Source organism: Copadichromis virginalis, linkage group LG2 (assembly GCF_057382275.1).
Source record: "Copadichromis virginalis isolate Kocher_CV1m ecotype Utaka linkage group LG2, C_Virginalis_male_GT1.1, whole genome shotgun sequence".
NCBI classification, from domain to species: domain Eukaryota; kingdom Metazoa; phylum Chordata; class Actinopteri; order Cichliformes; family Cichlidae; genus Copadichromis; species Copadichromis virginalis.
In genome coordinates this window covers 25084759-25110809 of record NC_140619.1, presented here as the reverse complement: position 1 = coordinate 25110809, position 26051 = coordinate 25084759, and the positions used below count along the sequence as shown (strand labels likewise).

General features: G+C 45.0%; 1 protein-coding gene across 4 annotated transcripts in view; it reads right to left on the bottom strand.

The window, feature by feature from the left end:
- Positions 1-26051, bottom strand: part of LOC146717363 (transcription factor COE1-like) — a 55735-nt gene that overhangs the window by 13546 nt on the left and 16138 nt on the right. For all 4 annotated transcript variants that reach the window (XM_085474987.1, XM_085474978.1, XM_085474995.1 and 1 more), the window contains exons 7-10: positions 12442-12523; positions 10409-10550; positions 7908-8038; positions 5815-5941 (exon numbers count right to left, since the gene is read on the bottom strand). In XM_085474987.1, coding sequence (XP_085331113.1) covers positions 5815-5941; positions 7908-8038; positions 10409-10550; positions 12442-12523 — 482 coding nt within the window. The remainder of the gene's footprint in view (positions 1-5814; positions 5942-7907; positions 8039-10408; positions 10551-12441; positions 12524-26051) is intronic.

Here is a 26051-nt window from a genome sequence, read left to right as displayed (position 1 = left end):
TGGAAAAGTCGAAGTAGAGATGCCAGAGGCTGGCTCAGCTTACAGAGAATGACACACATTACAGGGCCAGCTGGTTTGCTGATAAAATAAGCCAAAACAATGAGGCGATCACATGCAACAAATAAAGTATGAATTATTTCCGAGGACAAATATTTGACATTACTTCCCTATTCTCTGATCTCTCTAAAGCTTTAAGGAGGATTTGCCCTGGATTAGGCCTTCAGTCTGAGGAAGGGATTGTTCCGACAACATCCTCTCTTTCGTCTCAGAGGCTTTTGTTTTTATGATGAATTTTTTATCAGTTCCCCACAATGTGCCAAATGAGCCTCGAGTGAACAATAGCATAAAAACCCAAGACATACATAGATACCCCTATTACAAATAAAGAGACAATTTTGGTAATTGAGAGAGGAAGTGATATTGTCTCTGCTCGTTTTCAAGGACCATAAACCAGAAGACGAGTATGTGGGGGACAAAGCACATCACTAACTATCTGCCTGTGCCTCTTTGGGGATCGTCTTATTTTTTTTATGCCCTTATATCCATGCTCAATATCTCACATTTTACACCAAGAATTAATGCTAGAAGAAGAAAAAAAAAGAAAAAACAACTTTCCAAGTTGGAAAGAGGAGTGGTGCGCTGCTGCCCTCCAGGATTCCAAGCACACTCTCCTATTCAGGTATATATATAATCCTTAGCTGTCGCTCTCCAGAAGAGCAAATCAAAGCCAGTAAAACATAACTGCCATAAATAAATGAATAGATGAGCAACAGCTCTGGACTGGAGGGATTCACCTAGCAATCACCCACATCAGATCAGATCAATGCTCATGGAAATTTCATGAAGCCTAGAATCCACATCGCTTCATATTTCACTATAATAACCCACAGAGCCGCAGGGGGAGTGTGTACGAAGGGGTGGGTGGGTGGGGGTTTCGGATGGATGTTTGGGGTGCAAAGAGTAGAAGGTCGAGTGGGGAGGGGGGGGGGGGATCAGGGATAATTGAGAGGTCAGAAGAGTGGAGTTGTCCTGGAAACACAGAGCAGGAGGAGGGGAGAACAACAGCCAGCGTCCAGTTGCCCTGTCTTCTTCTCCTTCTGTGTCACAACACTGTGAGTGTGAGGAGGTGAGTGGGTAGTGTACTTGCAGGGTTAGGTAATTGGCTCTGAGGCTTGATGTTAACACCTTAACAGGCCCTCAGACAGCGGGTAAGGAGCTGATCATATCACAACCTTCTGTTTCTCTCTCTCTCCTCCTCGCTCCTTACTCCTTCGTCTCCCCCTTCCCTCGTCTCCCCCCACCCCTGCCCGCACAGCTCCCCCCCGTCCTTCCCTCCCCTCTGCAGTCTCCAGTGCTCAGGTGTGATCTCATAACCGCTGCCTGGCGATCGATGCCGCCAGTGGCAGGGGGTTCAATAGCCCTGAATTACGGCTTCATTTCTGCTCACCCCCACCACGCCCCACCCTCTTCACACACACACACACACACACACACACACACACACACACACACACACACACACACACACACGAGAGCTCCCCGTCCCCCCACCTCCAACACCACCTCTCTCACACATACACGCACAGCACCCCCACCAACTACTCACAATCCAGATCAATACCTTACAATCTAATTTTTATCCATTTTTCCATAAACCCTGAGATTGCGTTTATTTGCAGAATCCGACAAGCTAAATAAAGCAACGCTTGAACATGTCAGGGAGACTAATGCATGGCTGGAAATTCATACACAGAAAACAGATGAGTAGAGCTTTTTGCTCCTAAAGGAGAGGAGAGGCTGAGCCTGAGAGAGGGCTGGAAGGAGGGAAAGAATGTGTGTGTGTGTTTGTGTGTGTGTGTGTGCAGAGAGATTCTACAAATCAATGGAGGTGTGGATACTACTACAACCTAAGCTCTAATTATCTGTTGCAAAAAAAAAAAGAAGTGCATGTCGACAGTTAACAATACCTGACAGCATGGCTTCTCGCTGGGAGAATGCAAATTCTGAAAAATCCAGATGAAAAGTGTGCGCTTGAATTAAGATATAAGAAAACACGAGAAATCATTTCCTCCGGTGAGCGCCGCTCATTTCGGCGGGGAACAAAATAATCTACATTCGAAATTCATTTACATCATCATCATGGAGCAGATGCTCCCGTAATAAGAACGGAGCATGCTAAAGAGGCAAGACAAGCCACATGGTGCAGAAAATTAATCTCAATCTCAAATAGAGGTGTGAATTTCCTCGCAGTTAAGACTGCGTGCCGTAAACGGGAATGTATGCAGCTATCTCAGCTGGCCTTGTCTCCAGCTGTAGACCAGCCGTTTTAATCAACAGCAGGCATCCCGCCCAGGCTCAATAAAAGACAGCATTCACAAACAGGAGCAAGACAAGTAATTGACCAGCTCGTGGCTGCACCCCACTTTTATTGCCAGATGACTTCGTGCCACATTCGTGCATCTGTGTGATGTGCGAACGTGCTCATGCGTGCGGCGATCCACGTGTGTATATGAATGTAGACTACGTCTGTCTATGTTGATGTTAAGTTTGTTTATGCAGCAACATGTGCGGGAGATTTTCCCGCTGATTATCATGCACGCGTCTCCAAAATTATGATATCAACACAACCAGGATCACATATACTTAGGAATTTAAAGCACTCTGGTGATTTGTAATTAAAGCAGTGCTTCTCAGTGTGCATCACCAGCAGATTTCACCACAGTTCGGGACAGTTTAATTAGAGCTAGCACTAACTTTAAACTGCAGACTCTTGTTTGCAGCACTTACCTGTGTCACACTTTTACAATACAGTGTCTGCACTGTATAAAATGAGAGACAACTGACAGTCCTAAAACTAATTCGGAACACACAGGCAGGCGTGCAGAGACGGAGAGAGATGTCAGCAGCAGCTGGTTTAAATTCTGCTCTTGACTTTTGTCTTTTCTCCCCCCCTCACTGTTCCCGCGCCTCTTTGCCGCAACTGAGTGATGTTTCCTACACACCTAATCTGCACTGAGCGCTGAAAAACTACCCCTAATGTTTGTGCGTGCGCGGATGCGTGTCACCGTGCGCGGTGCCAGCCTTAATGTGAGCCAGCAGAGCCTTTTAATATCAGCAGAAGCTGTAGTGGAAGCACTAAGCAGACAAGGCTGCATACTGAGGAGGGAGGGATTGCCTTTTGAACGACAAGGGTGATTCATCAACTCCCCCAATCTATGGCCGGCATCCTTGTGTCGCACAAACACACACACATGAGTACAGGTACACACACATAGGCCGCACTGGTTGGGTATTATCATTTTATGTTGCATGGCAAAAAGAAAAGAGAGAGCTTCCTTGATGAATGTTACAAAGACAGCAATCTAGTAAAAGGTGATACACAACCAAACATGGAGATGCATTTGTACAGGGGGGGTGGGGGGGTTGACCTGATAATGAGAGAGAGGGAGAGAGAGCAGAGGAAAGTGAGGGAGATTAGGGAAAGCTCTCAGCCCCAAAGGTGGGTAAGGCAGAGGGCAGAGAGAGGAACAGAAGGGGGATAAGGGGATAAAAAGACAGAGGAAGAGCAGGGAATTAAAAAAAACATTCTTCTATTCTTATCAGTGGATAGCTTAATTGCCTTTGATGAGTCTAATTGGAGCTTTCTGAAGTCTAATGGCACAGGAGTCCTCAGAGACGGCAGAGGACACATTACTGTAATAGCTTCTCTTCGAATTTTCTCTGCACCAAAAGTTCTCGTCTCTTCTTTTTTTTTCATTTTGGTGGTGGCTGGTTCTAGAGTATCGATAATGATGCAGAGAAGGGCGGAGGGGATAAACCTATAGGTAGGGCTATGTGGGTAGGTTTGTGTGTGTGTGTCGGGTATGTTTGCAAAGCAGCAGTAGCAGCAGTATCGGGTATGTGTTGACTTAATTAGGTCTGTGAGCTGCTCGCTTTCCTCTCCTCAGCAGAAGTTGATTAGCAATGCCAGCTGTCCCCAATGTAATTCAGAGCGTGCATGTGTGTGTGATCGCGCATGCACATGTAATATAGGAGTATATGCATGTCTGTGAGTGTGGGGATGTGTTGATGTGTGTGTATGTGCCGGCTGCCAGCTGCCACGCAGCGCTGCCAATCCTCCATGATTAGTACCCACTGGCAACTGGGCTCAAACTGGTGCCAAACAGACCCAGGAGGGCAACATGGCCCATGGTAATCCTCCATCCCTCGCTCCCATCTTTCTCCTCTCTCCTCTTTCTCATCCACCTCTCTCTCTCTCCACTCACATCGATTGCTTTTCTGCTCCAAATGCCCTGCTCATCCTCCCCTTCTTTTTTTTTCTTTTTTCCCGCCGCTAAATGTGAGCAGGTTTCCTCCTCACTGGGAGAAAGTAAAATGACAAAAACCTATATTTGAGACGTACAATTGCCCACGGGGGTGGCTGGAATGAAGTGTGTGAAAAGTAGAACTGGGGTCTGTGCCTCGACACACTTGACTCTGTCACCGCCAGCTCTTGGCACGCGGCACCGTGGCGCATGCGGTCGGCACCCAGCGGATGACCTCTTGCTACCTCTCACCTGTTGAGATTCTTCTATGCGCCTCCACGGAAGCCGAGCATGGAGGGACAGAAAGCGGGGAAAGAATGAATTTGTTCAAAGAAGCCGAGTTTTGAATAAGTGAATGTGACAAGGTGAAAGATTGGAGGACTAGGAAGCGATAGGGCATTTATGCATGCGGTTGCCACATGTCTGGCACATTAAAAGGCTGCGTATACACATATGCACACCTACACACACTTATACAAACACACACACGCATAGCTCTATGGGTTTGGCAGAGTGTGGGCTGTTGGACAGCTCTGGCATGGCAAAGGCTGCCCACCCATCTGCCCTGTGTCTTAGTAATGCAGTTACTTGTCAGCGTGCATGTGTGCGCTTGGACTATGTTCACACTTACGTGCAAACAAACACAGGCATCCTATTGCAGTCTTCCCCACAAGAACACAAAACACAGTCATAGCTGTGATGCATAGGAACACACAAGATGTAGGAAACGCTAGCAATGTGACGCACGCGCGCTTTCTCTCAATTGTGATTTTGTCAAATGTTGGTAATTCCAGCCGGGGCTTACGGCCTAAGTCTATCAGTGGTTGAGATTACAGACAGATTTATGTGATTCACAGTCTCCCAGAGGACCTGTGGCCTTGCATTGGTTAATCACAGCTTCACATTCACTCTCTCTGTGCCGCTCTTCTCGCGGCGCCTTTTTCACTCTGCACCAGCGTGCTCTGATGTAACACTCGAGCTATTCATGCCCCTGTGCTGACCATCAAAAAAATAAAGTAAATAAATAAATAAATATCACACACTCCACACGGACCTCTTCCTTTCTGAATCGCGTCTTCGACAGGGTCAATTCTCAATAATCCCACCAATCAAAAGGTTAATCCTCCTCCTGACCTTCACCTGCTTCATAAAAGAGGGCAAATGCTTTTCCTCCTCTGATCAGCAGGCTTTTTCCACTGAATTATTGAGTTCTGTTATTGAATTTTAAGTTGCTTAGCATGCACATTTTTCACCAGAAACCGTCCAGAGAAATGACAGCTTATAAACTGAAAGACAAAACTTTAGGAATACAGATATATATATATATATATATATATATATATATATATATATATATAACAATAAAGTGAGATTTTTATAAAACTTAAAGTCAGCGTGTGAAGATTTTGATGTGCTTATAGCTGTCAATTTCTTCTACATGAGTTGTATGTAGAATTGAGAGAAACTGGGAGAAAAGCCAGCAGATTGGTAAATGTTAGTGTAAAGGTACCTGTGTAGATGAAGCGTCCAGGTGTGCCTTTGCAGAACTGTTTGGATTTGTAGGAGAGTGTGACTTCCACCACCCCGGGGATGTGTCTGGGTGGAGTCTGGACGCGGATGGCATGGGGGGTGATGAGCTACAGGAAAAGTAGAAAGGCCAGGCAGATTAATGTGATGATACTTCATATCTAAACATGTGCACCGGTGGGGGTGGGGGTATTCTCGGCTCATCTCGGACCTTTCCTCTGCAGCTTTGACTTTTTTTCTTTGTATAATCGGCCTGAAAATGATGCGCTTGGCTACGAGCCCTCAGGTGGCCTCGTAGCCTAAGGCAATGTCACTGTGAGGCTTGGGATGGTTATCGGTGCTGACATGGACTCTGTAAGAGGGGTTCAAAAGCAGTTATCTGTTTATGAATAAAACACACTTTTCCTCTGCGTACGCCTATTGAACAATGCGAGTTAATGTATAATGGGCCTGCCCCTGTCTCCGTGTCTGTCAGCTGAAGCTGCCGTTAGTCACATTAAAGCACAATTGTGTCTTAAACAGGCTCACTTAGTGCAGCTGATGAGCCCGCTCGCCACGCACGTGTGTTCACGCTGAAGGGTCTTTGAAGGAAAACGGTAACAAGACAAAACACAGATGAGACCTCGCTGAGTGCTTGTTTCCTGCACGCTGTAGTGAACGAGCACTCAAAACTAGCAGTGCTCAAAAGCTATCACTGCTGCTGCCAGCGCTTTGTGTATGTGCGCATGTATGTGTGCATCTGTGTGTGTGTTGTTCTAGCTGTCCTTTTCATTGCTCACTTAGCTAGGCTTTCATTCTAGCATTGTTTGGCCCCACTCACCTCTCAGCGAGATAATATAGGAGCTTTTTATAGAATTATTCCTTTACTAAAGAGAAAGCTGTTTAGCTGCACTGCTCACTGACCTTCAATTTCACACATAGACTCCATTTACATTTTAGTCATGTAGCAGATGCTCCTTACAAAGGGATTCATACTGTACGATGTGAATATATTTCAAGACGGAAGATAGCAACGTATTAAAAGACAGGAAGAGAGGTGAATAGCAATATGACAGAAGTGAGAGCTGACAGAGAGAAATGCAACAATAGGCTTCTATTGAGATTGTTAAGTATTAACTAATATGCATTTATAGCCCTGCAAACAGTTATTTCTTATAGTATCATTTATTAATCATGACTGCGATTTCAATTAAAAAGCATTTCCAAAAATGCTGGTACTTTGTGTGAAATGCAAACAAAAACAGAATGCTGTGCTTTCCCATTCATTTAAACCCTATAATAATGTAGGAATTGCATAAACATGTGATATGATTTGTTGGAACTAAAAGGATTTACTTTGCTTTGTTGAAAAAAAATCTCAAATTTTAGATTTTTTTAACACCAGCAACACGTTTTAGAAAAGTTGGGATAGGGACATGTTTACCAATGTGTTGCATCACCTTTTCTTTTAACAACACGATGCAAGTGTTTGGGAACCGAGTAGTTGTGAAAGCCAAATGTTGTCCTGTTCTCGCTTGATGCAGGACTTCAGATGATCAGCACTGCTGAACATGACTCAACAACGACACATGCTTTGTTCTGTTCAAATAAAGGAAAATCGTTTTTTAAGGGTTCTGGTTTTTATCCGACAACAGCGTCACACACTGATCCATGTTTTCCTCCAGGTGATTTTTATTTATGTATTTGCCCAGCTTTTCCATATGCTGGAAACAACTTAACATGCCTCATTTTCAACATTTGATGTAGTTTTGGTGAATTTAAATAAGGCTATTTGCAGATGGTTGCTCTCTGTTTAGTAATAGTGATTTCATGCAGTGTGGGTAACAAGGGTTTATCTGATTATATTATTTGTCCATAAAATAATTACAACATTATCAAAAGTGTGATGCTACAGTGTTACAAGTTTTTTTTGGCACTTTTAAATCACAATTATGTATTTAATCTAATGTAAAAATAATGGTTCCCAAATGAAGCATTTAAAAGACTGTTTGCCCACACTGGCTATATAAGAAGTGTACCAAGCCAATAAAAATAAAACAAACAAAACAACACAAATATGACTAAATTGTGACTAACCTCACTCCAGACCAGCATTGTCCCAAAGATGACCTGTAGGCCGTCAAAGAAGTTGTCCCCGATGATGATGACTGTTGCGCCCCCTGTGGTCCAGCCTTCACTAGGGCTGATGGCTTTGATGCTGGGGGTTGCTGGAAAAAAAAGAAAAAATATATATATAACAGATTAACTGCTATCCTAATGAAAGCCTAGAAGGTCTTTTGCTATTGGCAGCATGCATAGTCCTCTCTACTTTCCATCTCTCCCTCTCTTTAACACACATGCGCACACACATACACATATATCACCTATCGCCTCTCTCCCAGGGGTCGGGGGGCGAGTGAGGAATACTAATCAGAGTGATTATATTCGCCCTGTTATTAAACATCACCCCTGCCCCGCGTGTGAGGGTAGCGGCGGTGCACTTGTTTTATGACACGTGGCAAAGCGTGCGGGCGTGTAAATGTCAGGTGTGCTCAGTGTCTGATCAAAGGCCATGCGACCGGGGAACACAGCAGAGCCAACAGTAGCTCTGCCCTCTGAATACACTGCCTTCATTAGCCAAACACTTAGCTCTTGCTCAGCTGCCTGTTTCATATATCTGTGTAGTAGCCAGTGTCTCAGAGCACGACCACATGGACTCCTTCCAGCTTCTGCCCGGTACATTTGTAATGGGTTTTTCTAAGCTCCCAGTGTTTTCCTTCTAAGCATATTCTTCGCATCTTATGGGACAAAGTACGTGGGACCACAACAATAAACAGCATTTTCAATAACTGCCATTCAGTGTGCTTTTTGACCTTATCTCTTGGTGTTATGATTGCTGGGTGTGATTGAAGAAAAGAACAGCATTGGGAAAATACATGTTTATACAAGCTAAATCTCCTCTCCTTAACAGATATGCAGCTTGTCAGACATGCTGTAATTCTGTAAAGCGGCATAATCCACTTTAGACTAGGCTGACTTTTTTCCCTGCAGCCTAGCCTTTGCTCTTTGCCTGACTCCCTGTTCTGTTGATCCTCCCCAACAAGCTGGAATGATATTTAGCCCCCCGATACGCCTGCAGAGATCAGCGTTCACCAAGCAGCAATCTGTGGCCGTAATCATGGCCTAAGATGCCTCCTTTTCACAGCCGCTGATATTATGTGCGCTCGATGTGCATGTGTGTGTTTATGTGTGTATCTGTGTGTGTGTGGATTAACCAGATGGTGGAACGTGAATCCATGTGATAGGATTATACTTTGGGGTGTTCCTCGGTGCCATCTGTTCAACTCTATGCACTGCTCATCTATTACCGCCTGAAATGGGCCCCAAAGTTGCGCATCCTGCACACAAACTGAACCCACACCAGAAAGGGGGTGGGGGGGTGGGGGGAATGGGAAACTACTGTCCTCTTTTTAATGAAAAAAATTATTTCTCTATTCTTTACACTGTTGGGCACTTTCCCCCCATTCTTTCATCACATTTACATTTCTCCCTGTAACCTGTTCTGTTCCTTTTACTCCTCTTGTTCCTCCTTTTTAACTCCCATCACCGGGAAAACTGAAAATCAGAGGGGAAGAAATTCCCAAACAAATCTCTATAACACGAGAAACATCTGTTGGTGTCCTGTGTGGACTCTTCTTTATGTGCAAGATCCAAGCCTCGCTGACGTCTCCAATATGTCTCATCTTTGTGAACTTTTCTAATCATCTGTGAGACCAGTCGCAGGGACAAGTGGTCCACCTTGCCTCTGGAGAATAGTCATTAGAAAGACTTAACCATAACATTCAATCTTAATGCAATCTACTATAGGCCATCATGTAAATCCCCGCTTATTTTTTTGTCATTATCATCCCTGAGGTTGACTTTCCTCAAAGAAAAAAAAATATGTTTCTCTTATTCAATGTCTGGGAAATCGAAATGAGAAAATAACTGGATTAGGGACTTGGGAATCAGTGCAGGCTCCTAAATCATGTGCACATGTCATTATGAAGTATTAAAGGTTTGGGTTTGACTGTGCATGCGGGGGTGTGTATGTATGTGTGTGCAAGGGGCTTTTCAGTATGTGTATGGGTGTGTTTGAAAACCTGAGGGATGGGGAGTGATGGAGGGCTGGAGGATAAAAGCAGGTCTCCGAGGAAATAAAGCCAGTGTTGGCTTTAAGCAGAACAGACCTCATAAGACACATAGTGCTTATGCGAGGCAGAGTAGAAGGCCCAGAGGCAGAGACCTGAGGGGAGCAAGCCACAAGGGAGAGACAAGAGACTCACTAGCTACCACTCACTCCTCTCTTAGCTCGAGTTAGAAACCCTACAAGAGAGGAAAGTGAGAATCCAGGAGGAAACAGGAGAGAGATAAGAAAGAAAGGAGGTTGGAGGGGAGTGGAGTGGGAGACAGAGGAAGGGTTGAGTGTGGAGCCAGACAGGGGGGAAGGGGTTGAGAGAGGGAGGGAGAGGAGTGGAGTCATAGAGAGAGAAATAAAGTGAAGGAGACAAAGAAAGATGGGGAAGAGAGCCGAGGTGTTTTGTTCTCGCTTTAAATACCGTGTTCCAGGTAGGATGGCGTTCCTTCTGACGGGTCCAGCCTCCGAGCTCGGCGCCCGTGTTTTGAGTTATTGTGCACAAACATGTTGTCGGAGACGGCCAGAACGTGACCCTCCACGCTCACCGTAGTCGACACAACCACCTGAGAAAAAGGAAAACCAAAAGAAAGTGAGAAACAAGGTGTTAAAAACAACAACCAGCACCCTGTTGTGGCTGCTTACAAATCTTCAGTAATTGAACGCTGTCGTGATTACGCCGGACAAGCATTAGGAGTTCTTGCAAAATGCTATGTGGATTAACTTACTTTCACACTGAAGTAAACATGTTTATACTTCTTTTGTTATATCTACAATTTACCAAACACTTCATGAAGACTGGTTGATATATTTTCTAGGAATAAATGGGTTTTAACATATGAATCACTATTTTTGTAAAGTATATACATTTATTTTAAACATGTAAAAGAATAAAGCACAACTGACATGTATGAATATTAAAAAACCCAAATATATTAATCATCTGTATATAAGTAAGTCAAGTTTTATGCTTGAACGTGAGTAGGAAGAAGTATAAACTTATATGACCCTACTGCTCCTTCCTGTCTAATGAATGACAGCAATATCTTACTTTCACATGACCTGCCAGTCACCTGCGCTATACATACGTGTACCCTGAGATTCACTCCCACCCACACGCACACACGCTTACACACATTACATAATCTTTAACCTACGTTTAACAAATACTCCTATTTACATTATAATATTTATTCGTATAGTCTCACACGTTCATGGCTTTTAGGACTTGTTTTTTTTATGAACAGTATGTTTTACACTTTTTAAGTTTTACTTCTATTATTTGTTGTCCCAGAGGGGTTAATTTGACATTATTTTGCTTGCTTTACCATATCTGTGGTGCTTGTTTAGTAAAAAAAAAAAACCCACTTTGGTCACTTAAGAAAATAGCTGGGAACACACAGTATGTGTTGGTGATGTATTAGCAAACCATAGCCTACATTTGCCTACTTACACATCCTGTAGATGTGGAGCACTCTCCTTTTAGCTATGGTTTGGTCTCCACCAACCTCTGAGAGAAATGGCGTGCTCTTTAGCTGCTAAATACCTCTCTACCTTTGCCAGCAGCTCTCTGCACTGGACACATGACACCAATGATCCGTAATAGAAATTCATAGGAGAATTCCTTGAATGCATATATGGGGGTTGTTCACATCTGGACATCTATTAGCCAGTTTAGATGCACAAATGCACGTGCAAAGTATTTTGTATTTTTATTATAACATGAAGAGTTAAAGTGTAACTTGTTAGGAAAACTTTTAAAAATCGATTCTGATTCACTGGTGATTCTACACATGCAACACTTATGTCCCTTTGAAATTAAAGTTATTGCTATTTCCTCATTCACTTAGAGAGGGGCTTCAAAATAACCACCAAATTTGTTGCCAAGATGGCTGCCAGTGGCGAGCCTTTCTTCCAGAAGGAACAGGAAGTGTGTGCACAGTGGATTCTCAGAGCTTTTTCCCTTAAAGGAGCCAGTGGCTGCCACCAAAAACAAAGCTGTGAGAGCAGTAGGAGTCATCCAAACCTGTAGAGTTGTCAAAGCAAAGAGCAGAAAGATGCTTTGAAGAGCTTTCAAATAGAAAGCTGGGTTTATCATTCCTAACGGGTTCACATCTACTTATCGTTTCATGAGGCATTTTGCAGCTTTGTTTGTGGCGTTTTCATATGTGGGTTTAGAACTGAACGTTCTTTTGTTGTGATGCTTTTCTCTGAGTCCTCAGGACATTTGTTTATTAATTCTTTTGTAACTTTCGAACATTTATGCTCTGTGGCTTCTGGACATTTTTACTAGAAAGAGATCTTTTGAATTCTTTCTGTTATTCTTTGAAGGGAAGGAGATTCTGCTGTGGTTGTGTGTGTAGCCTTAAAAGAAAGAAGAAGAAGAAGAAACAGACAGAAGTGTTACTCCTGTCCACTATAAACACTGAGCTAGGCATTCAGACAGTTATGTATCACCTGAAAACGCCTCATGTCTCGAGGGTTCCCTGCATTCTTCAGGCAGTTCTGGTTACACTTCAGGAAGAACTTGAGGAAGAACCTGCACGTGCAAGAGAAACAAACAGCAAGAGAACCGAATGAGCTGTTGCAACAGCACCTGTGAGTCACTGAAACAGTGCGAGCTCCCTTCAATAAAACACACAACACAAATAAAACAAATAAAAGAGCAGTGGCAGACAAGGATCATACACTATCCCACCATCATCCATCAGTTGTTTATGACACAGGCACTTTTCTATGTAAAAACAGCTCCGGGATATTGAGTAAGATGCTACCTTGTATATCCATCTCTTGGAGCTGCTGTCACAGCTTGCCATAAACTCACCAGGGCAGACGCAGAACCCCCCCCCCCACCCCCCACAGCTGCACAGCCGTGTGACGGAGGTTGTGCTGTAGCTACTCTGCAGCATAGTGTTGTCATTCCTGCCTCTCTCAATCTCAGTGTGAGAGACCACATCAACAGCACCTGCCATGCATTATTAATAGGCTGAGATGGCAAGTATGGCTACCCGCATCAATACTTAATGAAGGAGGGAGGGAGGGGAAGGAGAACGGGGGAGAGAGGGAGGGTCGGAGGAGTAAAGGGGAGAGTTGTGGGGGTGGGCTGAAAAGCAGGAAGGGGGACGGCTGACAATTTATTCCCTAGCCCCACCTCAAGGCTCGAAGCCTGACAACTTCTTCTTTAACTGAACCTACACCACTGTACGTCTCGTCACTCTCCCTTCTGCGCTGTCTGTCTGTCTTAAAAAACAACAACAACAACGAAAACACACAAAAAACACCAAAATCAAATGAGCCGCGAAAATAAACAGCGCCGTGTACAAATAAACAGGAACCCTCAAAAGGGGAAAAATGAAACTACAACACACGCCACCACCACCACCGACCCCCCCCCCCCCCCCCGCCCCCAATCCCCCCCCCCCCACTTCCCTTTGAGGTAGCTCAAAGAAGTGCTGACAGCTGAAACTGCTTACAATACAGATCTCGACCAGCCAGTGAGAGAATCACTCCTTTGCTCAGCTTTTCTTTCATATGTCTTATTTTCTCCCCTCTGTTCATTTGTTATGGCTAGGATTCTGCACTGGGCAGCGCGTTTGGAGCCAACCGCCTCAGATATAATCATGCACGAGTGAGCGCATCACACACACACACGTGCGGGCACACACAGACACACATACAGAAACATGTCAAGAGAAACACTGTAAGTAGCAGCGTGCCTTGGACAATTGCTTCATCTAGGGATACGAAAAAAAAAGAGAGAGAGAAAGGAGCAAAGAAGATAAATGGACAAGCTGGAGTTATGTCTCATTCCAAGGGCCAGCCTACTGCTGTGTGCATTATAAGCATCTGATGTAACACAAGAACTCGTGAATTTATCCCTGACAACTTTTAAATGCGTGACAGCTGGTTAGTGGTAGATGCTCCTCTTGAAGCAAAAGAAGAAGAAGAAAAAAAGACTCTTATATGCTCTCAATAACAAACTGTCTTTCTCTGATGCTCTGTTTTATTCTTTGGCTTTGTTTGTGCTCTGATTTACAGTCTCGCTGGCTCGAGCGGCCAAATCGAAATGAGAAGGGGATGGGAGAAAAAGAGGGGAAAAAACAGAGGAGGCAGAAAGTGAGAGGAGAAACTGATAGAAACATAGACAGAGAGACGAGTAGACAGTATGTGAAATCTGAAAGGAGAGACAGACCACCCTCCTGTATATTTTAGAAGCTGTAGGCCAATATCTCAATAATTCATGAAGCAGAGAGATGGAGTCCCCCCCCCCCCCCCTTTTTTTTTTACAGTGGCTGTTAGACCCCACAGACTGAGGGTCTCCCAACTTTCTTGTCTCCTCGAGGTCAGGGAGCAGCCTCACAGACAGCTGTGGCCTACCTCCACTTGTCCAACATACTCCACCTTCCTAGCTGCGCCTCCTGTTTAATTCATCGATTCTACGCTTTCTTCAACTGCCCTCCTCCTCCTCCTCCTCTTGCTCCGCTATTCATGACAGATAGATGATGGATAAGTGGAAGGAGAAAAGTTAGGGTCAGCCGAGTCAGAGGTGACCAAATCAGAGGGTTAAATATTAGAGTTTGGAGGAGGGGGTTGGGTTGCTCCTGAAACACAGCGAGAGAAAGTCAGCACGCCTCATATGCTGCTCTATATGTCAGCATGCGGATCTCCCACAACCGCGCATCATCTGATTCATTATTTACATGACTTAAGGTGTCTCGAGTCAGCCGTGTGGAAACATTACAAAACTGCAGCGAGCTGGTTCCTCTGTGCTCCATCTCGTCTCCCAGGGAGAGCCGAGGGGACTGGAATCACCACTGGCACACATTTACATGGATCAACAGAGTGTGGGTGTGTGCTGTAGGAGTGGGGGGTGGATATGCATTAGCAAGGAGATTACCATACGGATTTATGGATAATCTGATTGACAGCTGACCGGTAAATATGGACAGATAGCCTGTAATTCTCTCATTTGCTCGATTCAGCTCCCTATTATACTGTTTTCTTTGCTTTTGATCAATAGGGGACCCATTTGATGTTTAACAATTGTTGCTTCTCACTCTCTCCATGCACATGGCGGCGTGTGAGAGTAGTTTGGTCCAAGAAAATGGGAACACCAAGCAAAATAATCATGGTCACATTACATCTTATCAGGCTCAGGACCTACAGAGTCAGTCCTACCAAAGTCAGTATCTTTAATTCTTTACTTTTTTTTACTATAGGGAGACGTAGGGGAATGTAGTTGTATAAGATTTATAGAAAATAATGAAACGAATAAGCTGAACGCCGAAAAGCACTTGGATAACCTGACAACTTATTTGTGTGTGTGTTTGGGGATTTTGCCTCCTTACTTCTGTATTTATATTCCTCAGGCCAGCATATGATGTTTTTTAAGTCTTACACATAGTAAATGTAAAAATAAAACAGCATCTTCTCTGAAGACATCAATTTTCAGTTGCTTTACACGCACCCTTGTCTCCCGCGCACGGTCGTGCTTCGATTACAGCCTCCCTCTACCTTGTTTGTATTTGAAACTCTTGTGGTTTTCAGCTGTTTTACTGTGCAGACTCCACAGCTACAAATATTACCAGTGCAAATTGCTGCGCCGGCTGGATTAAATGAAATAAAACCATTTTGCTTTCACGTAATTACCCCCCCCTCCAAATCTAGAAATGGCTGTGGAAGTGAATTTGTGAAAATAACTGCTTGGCCTCTTGAAGCCTCATGGCATAAATTTGTAAAAGCAGAAAAAAAAAAACCCTGAACGAATAAACACACGCAGCCAGTCGGCGTAGTAATTTAATGATCTCACACTTTCATCATATCATAAGGGGCATTATTTGTCACTTTGGAGCAATTAAACACAAACTCACCCTCTGCCCATAAAAAACAAAACAAGGAAAAGCAATTATAACACAACTTTTAAGTAATCCCTGTAGCATCTAAATATTATTACTGTGGTGATAAAGATTGTCTAAGTGATTAGCTAACAGCAATGAAGCCTCCGAGGGACAATGCTGTTATATTTTCTAATAATTTTGCCACATTAGCCACAAATGAGGTAAAGAGTTGTTTTCCTTGTCAAATCTAACACAGATAACTTTGGAACTCTGGGTTTTTTATCTTCCTCCGCAGCTTTGGTTTATTTATCTTTTCCACCTTTTGTTGGACATCTCTCTGCCATTTCTTTCTCCCTCACCCCTCCTCATGCTGCTCTCTCTCTCTGTTTTGTTCTGATGCTGATGCGCTGTAAAAATGGCTGCGGGTGATACCATAACTCAGCCCTCTCCTCTCCCTCCATCCATTTCTGCTGTACAGATCATCTCCAGAAGAAAAGCCCCTGTGTCTGGCTCCTAATATGCTTCATGAGGTGTGTAATTCACTGTGCTCCGGAGGGGAGCCATTTGTCTCCGGGGTTAACTAAGTGACACAACAGCACTTCCCCATGCCTGTTACCACCGTGGGACATGTTGAACTAATCTAGGCAGGTAGAAGGATGGAAGTTCCTGCACTTCAGCAATTAAGCATTAAGATTTGCTCAGGAAATCAATCCTAATGAAGTCAGAGGCAGATTCAAATTAAGTGTAAATATTTGTAAGCAAATATAATGTTACAGCACAAAAAAACAAGAAAAAAATATTAAAGGAGCAATAAATAGGCGACCAAACTAAAAGCGAAGTCCGGCGCTCTCACGGAATCAAATATCTTCTTCAACTCCTGTTTTGTATATTTTCTTTTCCTCCCCTCGTGTTTCATTTCTCATTTTCTTTCTTTCCTCTGCAACTCTTTCTTGCACTCTTTCCGCCATGCATCACTGACACTTCAACCGAGAGCCTGACTGGCTTGTTTTTGTGGTGACCTGTCTCCCTGCCTGCAGTATATGTTTAAGCATGGAGGCACACACACGCACGCGCGTGCACACATACACACACTAATTTAGGGAGATTTATGAGGGGGGCCTTGCACCAGGAGCCATGCAGGCTGACCCCAGGGGTGTAGTGCAGAGGAAGGGGGGGTGGCACTGGGTGGAGGAGGCGGCCTGGCTCCACGGGGTTGGGGGGACATTAATAATCCAGAACCAGGTCTGTCTCTGGGCCTGGCCCTCAGTCTCGGACACCAGCCTGTAATAGTCTGCAATGGCCCACTTTAGATAGACAGTGACAGAAACACCCGGTGCAAGATAAAGTGATGTGACTTGACTAAAAAGAGAAAATATTTAACTAAATATGTAAAAAAAATAATACTGAACACAAAAACTTTGACGTAAATGGACAAAGAGAGGCCATTTTTCTCTGTCTCGTTCCCAAACACGCACACGCACTTCATTCCTTTGGAGTGCTACTCCTCAAAGTAGTGGTGGGCACCTCTATACTGCCCTCATGTCTATCTTAAGTGTCATGATTTATTCAAATAGAACATCTCACTGCGCTGAAAAATTCATTTCGAGCTCACTCCACGCATCGTCCCATCCTCCTCTTTATCTGCTCGATGTGTGTGCACGTCATGCCGGTTGAATTTGCCCTGTCGTTAAATATTTCTCAGAACAAATGGACCCAGGAGGAGGGAGACGACGGGTCAGGGAGCGTGGGGGGATCCACGCTGTGCCTTTGCCGCTTGGGGAGAGGCTCTGCTTGGGGAAAGATCTCTCCTCGCTTCCCCCTGGATCCGGAGCTCAAGTCCCAGCTTGGGGACAGAAGTCCCAGAGACACTTAACCAATTGTGTTTCATCCATTTCATCCGAAAAAGATCATTCAAAATTCAGCTGAGAAGTTGTGCGCCGAGCGCTTTGACACAAGGAAATGAGAGCCTTCCTGATGACGGAGAAAAGAGCGCCCGGTTCGACAACTTGTAGCCGGATAAGATCGCTACCTGTGGGCTGGCTTTACGCCACAACCACCCACAGAAAAATGCAACCAAATAAACATCTGTGCATGTGTGTGTGTATGTGCGTCTGTGTATCAAAGCCATGATGAATAGCAGGCTGTCTAGGTGATGGACAATCTTGGCAGGCGGCACTGATTGAAACACTTCCTCTGTCGGGCCTGGCCCATTAATCTGATGGAGACAGAGACAAAGAGAGAAAGAGAGGCTCCAGGCCCCCAACCACGGGAGTAATGAAGGGTCCTGGTCCCTCTCACCTCACCGCTGTCCTGCCATGCTGGGACGCGCTGCTACGCTGTCCAGCCCAAACCTTGCCCTCGTGGGACTGACCAGTGAATAATGGCCCTGTCATCAGCCTGGGTTGACACCGCCACACAGCCGAAGGGTGTGTGTGACCGCATGCATGCATGCGCGCACGTGTGTGTGTGTGCGTGTGTGTGAGACCGGGCCCTTCAGCCTGCTTTGTGTACCTCCCCGTGCAGTCATTTACCTTAACTGTTCTCCCCTCTGCCTTACTTAAAGACTGATGCATTCATATTGAATACTGTTGATTTAAGCACATGTTAAACTTAATGCATAATGCATCGACTATATATAGCTTGATAAAGAGCACTGTGTCAACCCTGGACCGGCCCCATACATTGTGGGGATGAATGTGCTGCTCGCAAAAGTTCTTTCTTTTTGTTCCATTTAAACACCACATTAAATCATAACTGTGACTGTAACTGTACACAGGCTCAAGGTTATGTTTCTAAATGCAGCAGGATCAGAAATCAGAAACATAATTAGTGTGCCATGTTTGTTCTCGGGTGAAAAGTTGTTTCCTCCAATGGGTCTTGAGGGAGGAATGTGGAAACAGGGAGCGGGGTGAGACCGAGAAAATGCAAGACAGAGAAAGAGTGTGTGACGGAGGGAGACTGATACTGAACACAGATGTGTGTGTGTGTGTGTGTGTGTGTGTGTGTGTATGTGTGTGTGTGTGTGTGTGTGTGTGTGCAAATACGTGTGCACGTGTATGTTTTGGCCTTGCATCCTTCTGTGTTTATCAAACATATTACAGCTCCTTCTAGACTCCTCACCTGCACACCCCCAGCCTGCTACATATGGCCCACCAATCACAAAATAAGGAATCATGCATACATTAGCATAGCTAATCGCCTACCCTCTCCATTTAATATGCAAATTTCCTGAAACATTACTGAATGCCGTCTGTTCTAAATGAATAAATTTGAATCGCAATTAGAATAATCCTTTATAATTAATGAAAACTGTCAATTTTGGTTCATAAGTAATTTGATTAAAGTGGTGATGGGACACTTATGAAGTTCACCGGGCTGCAAGGGGTGCGAGCATACATTCACACGTGCGCTCAAACACACGTACATACACACATGCGAAGTATAAGATGACCAATGTTAGGGCTGTGTTATTGATGAAGATGATTAATAAAGTTTTAAGAAGGTGGATGCCACACACAAACACACACACTGAAAGAAGAGCAACTTCTTTCTTTTATCATGGTGGTGATGAAACAACAGATCAATCACGTCTTTCTGCTGCCTGACAGAGAAGGAAAAGTGAGGGAGTGATTGAAGAGGTTTCCTGGCCTTGTGGTGCTGTGTCAGTGGCCTGTCTGTCCGGTGGGAGACACTGATGGACTGTCGAAGCAGAGAGAGAGAGAGAGAGAGAGCTGCACACACACTCTCTCTCACACACACATACATGCCAAGTCATTACAGAGGGCTGAAAAGCTTTCCTTATGTTTCTAACAGTAGGATGGGCTTTTGCCAGTATCAGTACCATGTTACGAAGACCATATAGCTAACGATGAGGGCAATGTGCGTGTTTGTGTGTGTGTGTGTGTGTGTGTCTGTCTTCATCAAACCATTCTTCAGCTGAAACTCTTTCATGCTGTCCCGCAAGCAAATAATGATGCCACTTAAATTAGTCTCGACTGTGCTTCCAGTTGTAAGGTACATGGTGAGTACGCTTGTGTTTGTGCACCAACTTGAACGCGGGCGTGCACGCGAGTGTGCTTGCATGGCTTCAGCCCAATAATAATGGTCCAGATAGTGTAGAGCCTCGCAGACTAATTAGCCAAATCACTGAGAAAATAGCAGCCTGCTAATTAATGGGTATTATGGCATTTCAGAAGTCACTACTCTAATTGGGAGGGGAACTGAGCCTCAGATTTCCATACTGCAGTAATACCGACTTTATCCATCGATCTATCTGTCCGTCTGTCTACCTACTTGGCATGCTTGCTTTTAAACACAATCCTCCACGTGCATACAGGAAAAATAATTATCCTGCACGGGCTCAGATTTTCAGATGTACATGTGCACATCATGTGTGTGCACACAGTTGAGTTTTTTCAGTTCTGCTATAACATCAAGGAGGCGATGATGACTACATGGCCCATTTGTGTGACCTCTGACCTTTTTACCTTTTGAATTTATTCTATTAAATATCTGTATATCACTTTGAGAGCAGACGGGGGATTGCTTGATGCAGGCAAAATGGTCAGTAATATAATCCATCTGAATAATTCTCTTTTTTATATTGTGCATGTGAATGTCTCCAGCCGGCCCTCTGATACACATGCACGCATGCATATCCCCTATAGATTCCTTTTAACCCTATCAGACGGTGAGACAATCAAAATAGATTTGCATTCAAATGCCACATGCTCGGTATCAAATATCAAATCAAGCTTGAGTCACTGAGACAGGCAGACAGTCACCTCCTCCCTGCTGCCTCCGCCCTCCCTCCAGCACCTGCTCCTTTCTCCTCTCGGGGTCCCAGGGACTCCCATTCTCCCCCGGATGAGCTCTATCGAGGAGTGACAAGCTGTGGCTAGGGCTTGATTGACAGTCTGTTGATGCTTCTTTTTTTTTCCATCACACACCCTTCTTTCTCTACACACACACACACACACACACACACACACACACACACACACACACACACACACACACACACACACACACAATCTCGATTCGCCTCCATCACCTCCCCCTGCTGGTGTACTGGTCTGGGTGTCTGTGATAGCCCCTGGGCTAGTGCCCTGCAGGCTGCACACCACTATACATACAAATCACAGCATGTCAGCCTTGTGAATGGGCCCATTTTGACTTTGTCCTTGTAAAGTCAGGCCCCCCTTGAAGCAGGCTGTATCTGTATCCTGCCTCTTTCTTTACTTTCTCTCTCACCCTTACACGCACACAGGCAGATGCATGATGGAAGTTGCACAAAAAGGAGCGAGCGGGAGCTTAGTGCATGCACGCATAAGCACAGGCATGCACAGAAATGCGCACAGAGTCGGGGAAAGGCACATCTAAATGCGGTGGTAATGGGCGGCACCGCACAGGAGTAGGATATAAATACATCAACAACAACACAACCTCACAGACAGGCCAACACTCCATAACAGCCAAGTCCCGGGGCCTAATCTCACACACTCAGCTAGTACACCTGGTTAATGTTAAGAGGGCAGTTATAGTCAATTACATTCCCATATAATGCATAAACCTCCACCCTGCCAGTGCCAGGAGAATAATTGAAAACAGGCGCAGAATGCAACTGGGCCCAGTCAAAAAGTCAACTTCCCACCCCCCTGACTTTGCTGACTTTGACTAGTGCTATATGTGCTGTCTTCCTATGCCATATTTTGGGGTCCTAGGGGGGCAAATAAGGGGAATAAAGGGGTGGGGTTGCCATTTGGATATGTGCAATGAAAGACCAAGAGGATATGGAGTCATATGAGGTAGTGGAGAAGAGGACAAAAGGAGCAGGAAAAGGAAGATGGTGAGGGCTTTGTACCCCAGGTGAGGTCCAGGGAAGGGGCAGTTAGGGTCGCAGTGAGAAGGTGGTGTACGGGTGGTGAAGTTCCATGCGGATGGAGTGGGGGGAGAGTTGAGGAGGGGTGGGGGACAGCGGTTGTAAGTAGGAGTTTGAGACTGACAGGTGACATTACCCTGCGTCATGGCTGGACGGACAGAGGGACAGAGGGCGCGATGGTTATCCAAGCAGAGAAATGTCACTGTCCAGACACCGCTGTGACACGCAGACACACACACACATACACACACACACGAGCACACAAAGATCCAGGACAAAGCAGTCTGGAGTCTTTGAGAGTGAAAAAAAGGCTGGCTACAGTGGGCAAAGATGAAGAGATTACATCCTCTCCATTTAAAAAAGGAGATTAGAAAAAAAAGAGACAAAATGGGAGAAAAGGCTAAGAGTTACTGACTATAATATTACAACGATCATGCATTTATTCCAGTTGTTTGCTTTCTAACACAAACTTCCCTTCCTTTTGTGAAGCTGGTTCTTCACATTTTTTTGTCCCTTTTCAATCTGTTCTCTCCTGTTTTTCATTAAAGCCTAACCTAATTTTTTGGCAAAGCTTATAAAGTGTCCATATTGCTGCTCATTCGACCTCATTGATTTAGTGTTTGGTTAAATATTCACGACTGTGGATGCAATTAACATGCTGTTAATGAATAATTGATCGCATCTTAAGCGGCCATAAAACTCATGCATATTAATTATTGAAACAGGAAATATGGAAAAAAAACAGCCTTTCTTGTTTTGCCTCAATCAAGCTTCTTTCATTTTTTTTAAAGTCAGGAAGGCGTATTGAGAGTGTTTGTGGTAGAGAAGTGCCTCTTAGGAGTGTGTGCTTGCGCCTGTGTGTGTATGGGAAACAGAACGCGCTGTGAACACTATGCAAATGCCTCCCATAAACACAGCTTTAACAGCCCTTATATGCATTTAAGCTGCCTCTGAGTACATCTATTTCGCTCATACATACAGTACATCTCGCATGCATGTGTGTGTGTGTATCTGTATGCTGTGCAGCTCAGTGTGATGTGGATTACGGTGCAGGTTGAATGTTGTGTTGACAGCCTCGGTGTGACAGAGGCAGTAGCTGCCTGTTACAAGAGGTGAGTGTTTACCACGAGCAAACAGAACAAAAAAACCCCCAATAAAACAAATCTAGTGAACATGTGAGGCCTTGTCAATGAAACGCCGGAGATCAGTCGACCAGCAGTGAGCTTCCCGCACCCTCAATGTCTCTGATAGTTTGCCATTACAGCCTGATGTTACCCCTGGCGCCTCCCCTTGGATCCCGGTGGGTGGAGAACAGTTGTGTGGAGAGGAAGACGTGGGTGGCAATCAGCCGCCTGGTACGTGGCTCACCTGTGGTCAGGTAAATGGTTGACTCCCTTCCCAGTGAGCATGTGCGCATGAGAGCGAAACTGTGCATTTGTGTGAGTTTACACTCAGTTTCGGGGGGTTAAATTCATTAGTTGTACATGCTGCGCTCCGAAACCACTCTAAAATGCCTCGACATGAAAAATACACAGCCGCACACTACAGGAAACACCAATTTACATCAGTGGTTGTTATTTATTTAGCACACAAAAAGCTCTTGGAGGTGTATATGTGAGTGTATGTGTGTGTTACCCCCTCTCTATCTTACGCTCTCTAACTAACTACTTGGCGATGTTGGTGCCTGGGAGCTAAAAAGTGACAAGCCGTCAATTGTGTTCCAATATTAACCCCCCTCTCAATGTCTTTATGCCCATCTCCTTCTCTGTGATGTCGGCTTGATCAAAGCAGCAGCACTTTGGTAAAAATAACTGGGGAGAGTGAGATGGAGGACACCACACTGCTCGCAGACTGATGAACGACGGCCAGTCTTGCAGCAAAACAATGTCACGTCCTCTTTTTCTTTGTCTCTCCTCCCCAGTCTACCTCATTATCCCATTCGCTCTCTGTTTCTGTAAGACAAACATGAGGCTCTTCAGTCCCCCTCTTTATGCAGCTGAGCGGCTTGGCGGTATTTCGCGTGTTGTGGAGAGGGTGAAGCGCATGATAAAGCTTTTTATATGACGAGGAACGGGCGGCAGTCACTGACGTTCTTGCTATTCGAAAAGAGAGATTGAAAGACGGGTTGGGTGCAGGATACAAGAAAGAGGCAGACCACCGGTGAGACAGAATGTGATCGAAAGATGCTCCGCGTCTGCGTTTCATCTCATCTTAGCAGGTTCAGCTAGCGGTGAGATTCCTCAAACGTACCTTCACTCATCAGCAATGGGGGAGGGGGTGGAGGGGAGGGGAGGGGTGGGGTGGGGTTGGTAGGGAAAGGGACGGAGACAGAAAGAAGAAGAAAAGGGAAAAAGTATAAGCATACACACACACATGCATACAAAGAGAGAGAGTGAGTGAGAAGGAGAAATACGAGGTGGATCTCTGTGTGGCTAATTCTCTGGGTGTGGGAAAGCAGAGCACCTAACACAGGTTGGCCTGGTTTCAGTAATGAGTTTGATTCTTCTCTCTGCCTCCTCAGTCTCACTAGGGACCAAGACTGCATAATAACATCCTTCACACACACACTCACACACACACAGACACACACAGACTCCCTCCCTCTCTCTCTCACTCTCTCTCTCTCTCTCTCACACACACACGCAGCCACAAACAGGTCTATGGGGAGCTAATTATTCTCACCTGTGTTAATTATTGCTGTAAGCCAATCAGTGGACTCTGTGCTAATTAGGCAGTGTTAGGTCTGATTAGTGTTTTGCAGAAGGCCCACTCAAACTGTTATCTACCACACTAGTCCCCTCAGGCGAGACAGGGGAGAGGAGAACAGGTGGATGCTTGCCCTATGTGTATACGAGAGTGTGTGTGTGTCTGTGTGTGCTCATCCTTAATGATAAATAACTGAAGGACATCTTAAATTCACAATAAAAGAAAGTCTTATCAGTTTCTTTTCTTTTTCAAAACCAAACTTCTGTTAAACAAAACAAGGCGTGCCATCAATTCAACTAGTCTCAGCATTCTCGGTTAATTGGCCTTGGTTTGGGTGGGGGTGTCATTTCTTTTATCTGGACAAACAGTTTGCGTACCCTTTTAGTTAATGAGGGCTGATCCTGGATCAGTTCTCTCACTAATGGCTCAGTTTTAGCTAGGTTAACCTCTTGAATTGATCCGTATGTCACACATGCATGACACGGGGAGTGCTGTGTATGAGCGTGTGGTAGAAAAACAGTCTCCAAAAAAAAAAAAAAAAAGTGAGAGAGAAAAAAGGGTGTGATAAAGGTATAAATGGAGCAGTGGGTGGATGACCTCTCAGATGAGGAGAATGAAAAGGAGAAAAAGGGAGAAAAGAGGAGAAAGGATGAGAAGAGGAGAGAGAAAAAAGAGGAGGAGGGAAGAAAGAGGGAGAAGGAGGCTGGAGGAAACCCTCCTCTTATGACACGATTGATTTTCTTTCAGAGGCTTGAGCCTGTCACTACTGAACACTTGGTCCCCCAGTCCTCCATGCACACTCAACACACACACACACACACACACACACACACACACACACACACACACACACACACACACACACACACACACACACACAGACATGCACTTATGCACAAACTCTGTGCCCTGACCTCCACGTGTGCCTGCTGGTCCATACTGGGTCTAATGACACCGTGGCCTCCCACAGATCAATAGTAAGCTGTCACTCAGCTGGCAAGCACACACATACACGCACACACATGCACGCACACACAACGACGCACACACCTATACACACACACAAAAGCAGCCGGACAGATGCAGACGCACATACACTCATGCAGCTTGGGGTGTGCGTTTGCACATTTGTGTATGCTGGAAGCCATGTTTTCTACAACCTCAGCAAATGCCCTCCTTCCCCCCTTTACCAACACCCCCAAGCCCACCATACACACACACACACACACACACACACACACACACTGGACCAAAGCCATATTCTCTCTCCTCAGCTGTTTTCTCACCCTCCTACTCCCTAACACAGAGAGTCTGAGTCCTGATGTAATATTGATGAATGAGTATGGAGGCTGTATAAAAACTGATAGTCCCTGTGATTGTTAAATTATAAATTGTCATCGATTTCCCGTCCCTGCCCACATATGCACACATGCATATGTGTCCACGCAAAAACACACGTATTAAAACAGTCACACAATTGCATTTGCCCATGCAGGGAGGGAAGAAAGAAAGTGCCCCCCACCTCCTCTTGACTTACTACACGTCATTCACCACGATCTCTTCCTGTTTCTTTTCTCCATTCCACCCCCTCCACCACCCCCCTTCATTCTCTCTCTCTTCTCCTCCTCAACAATCTCAAGCAC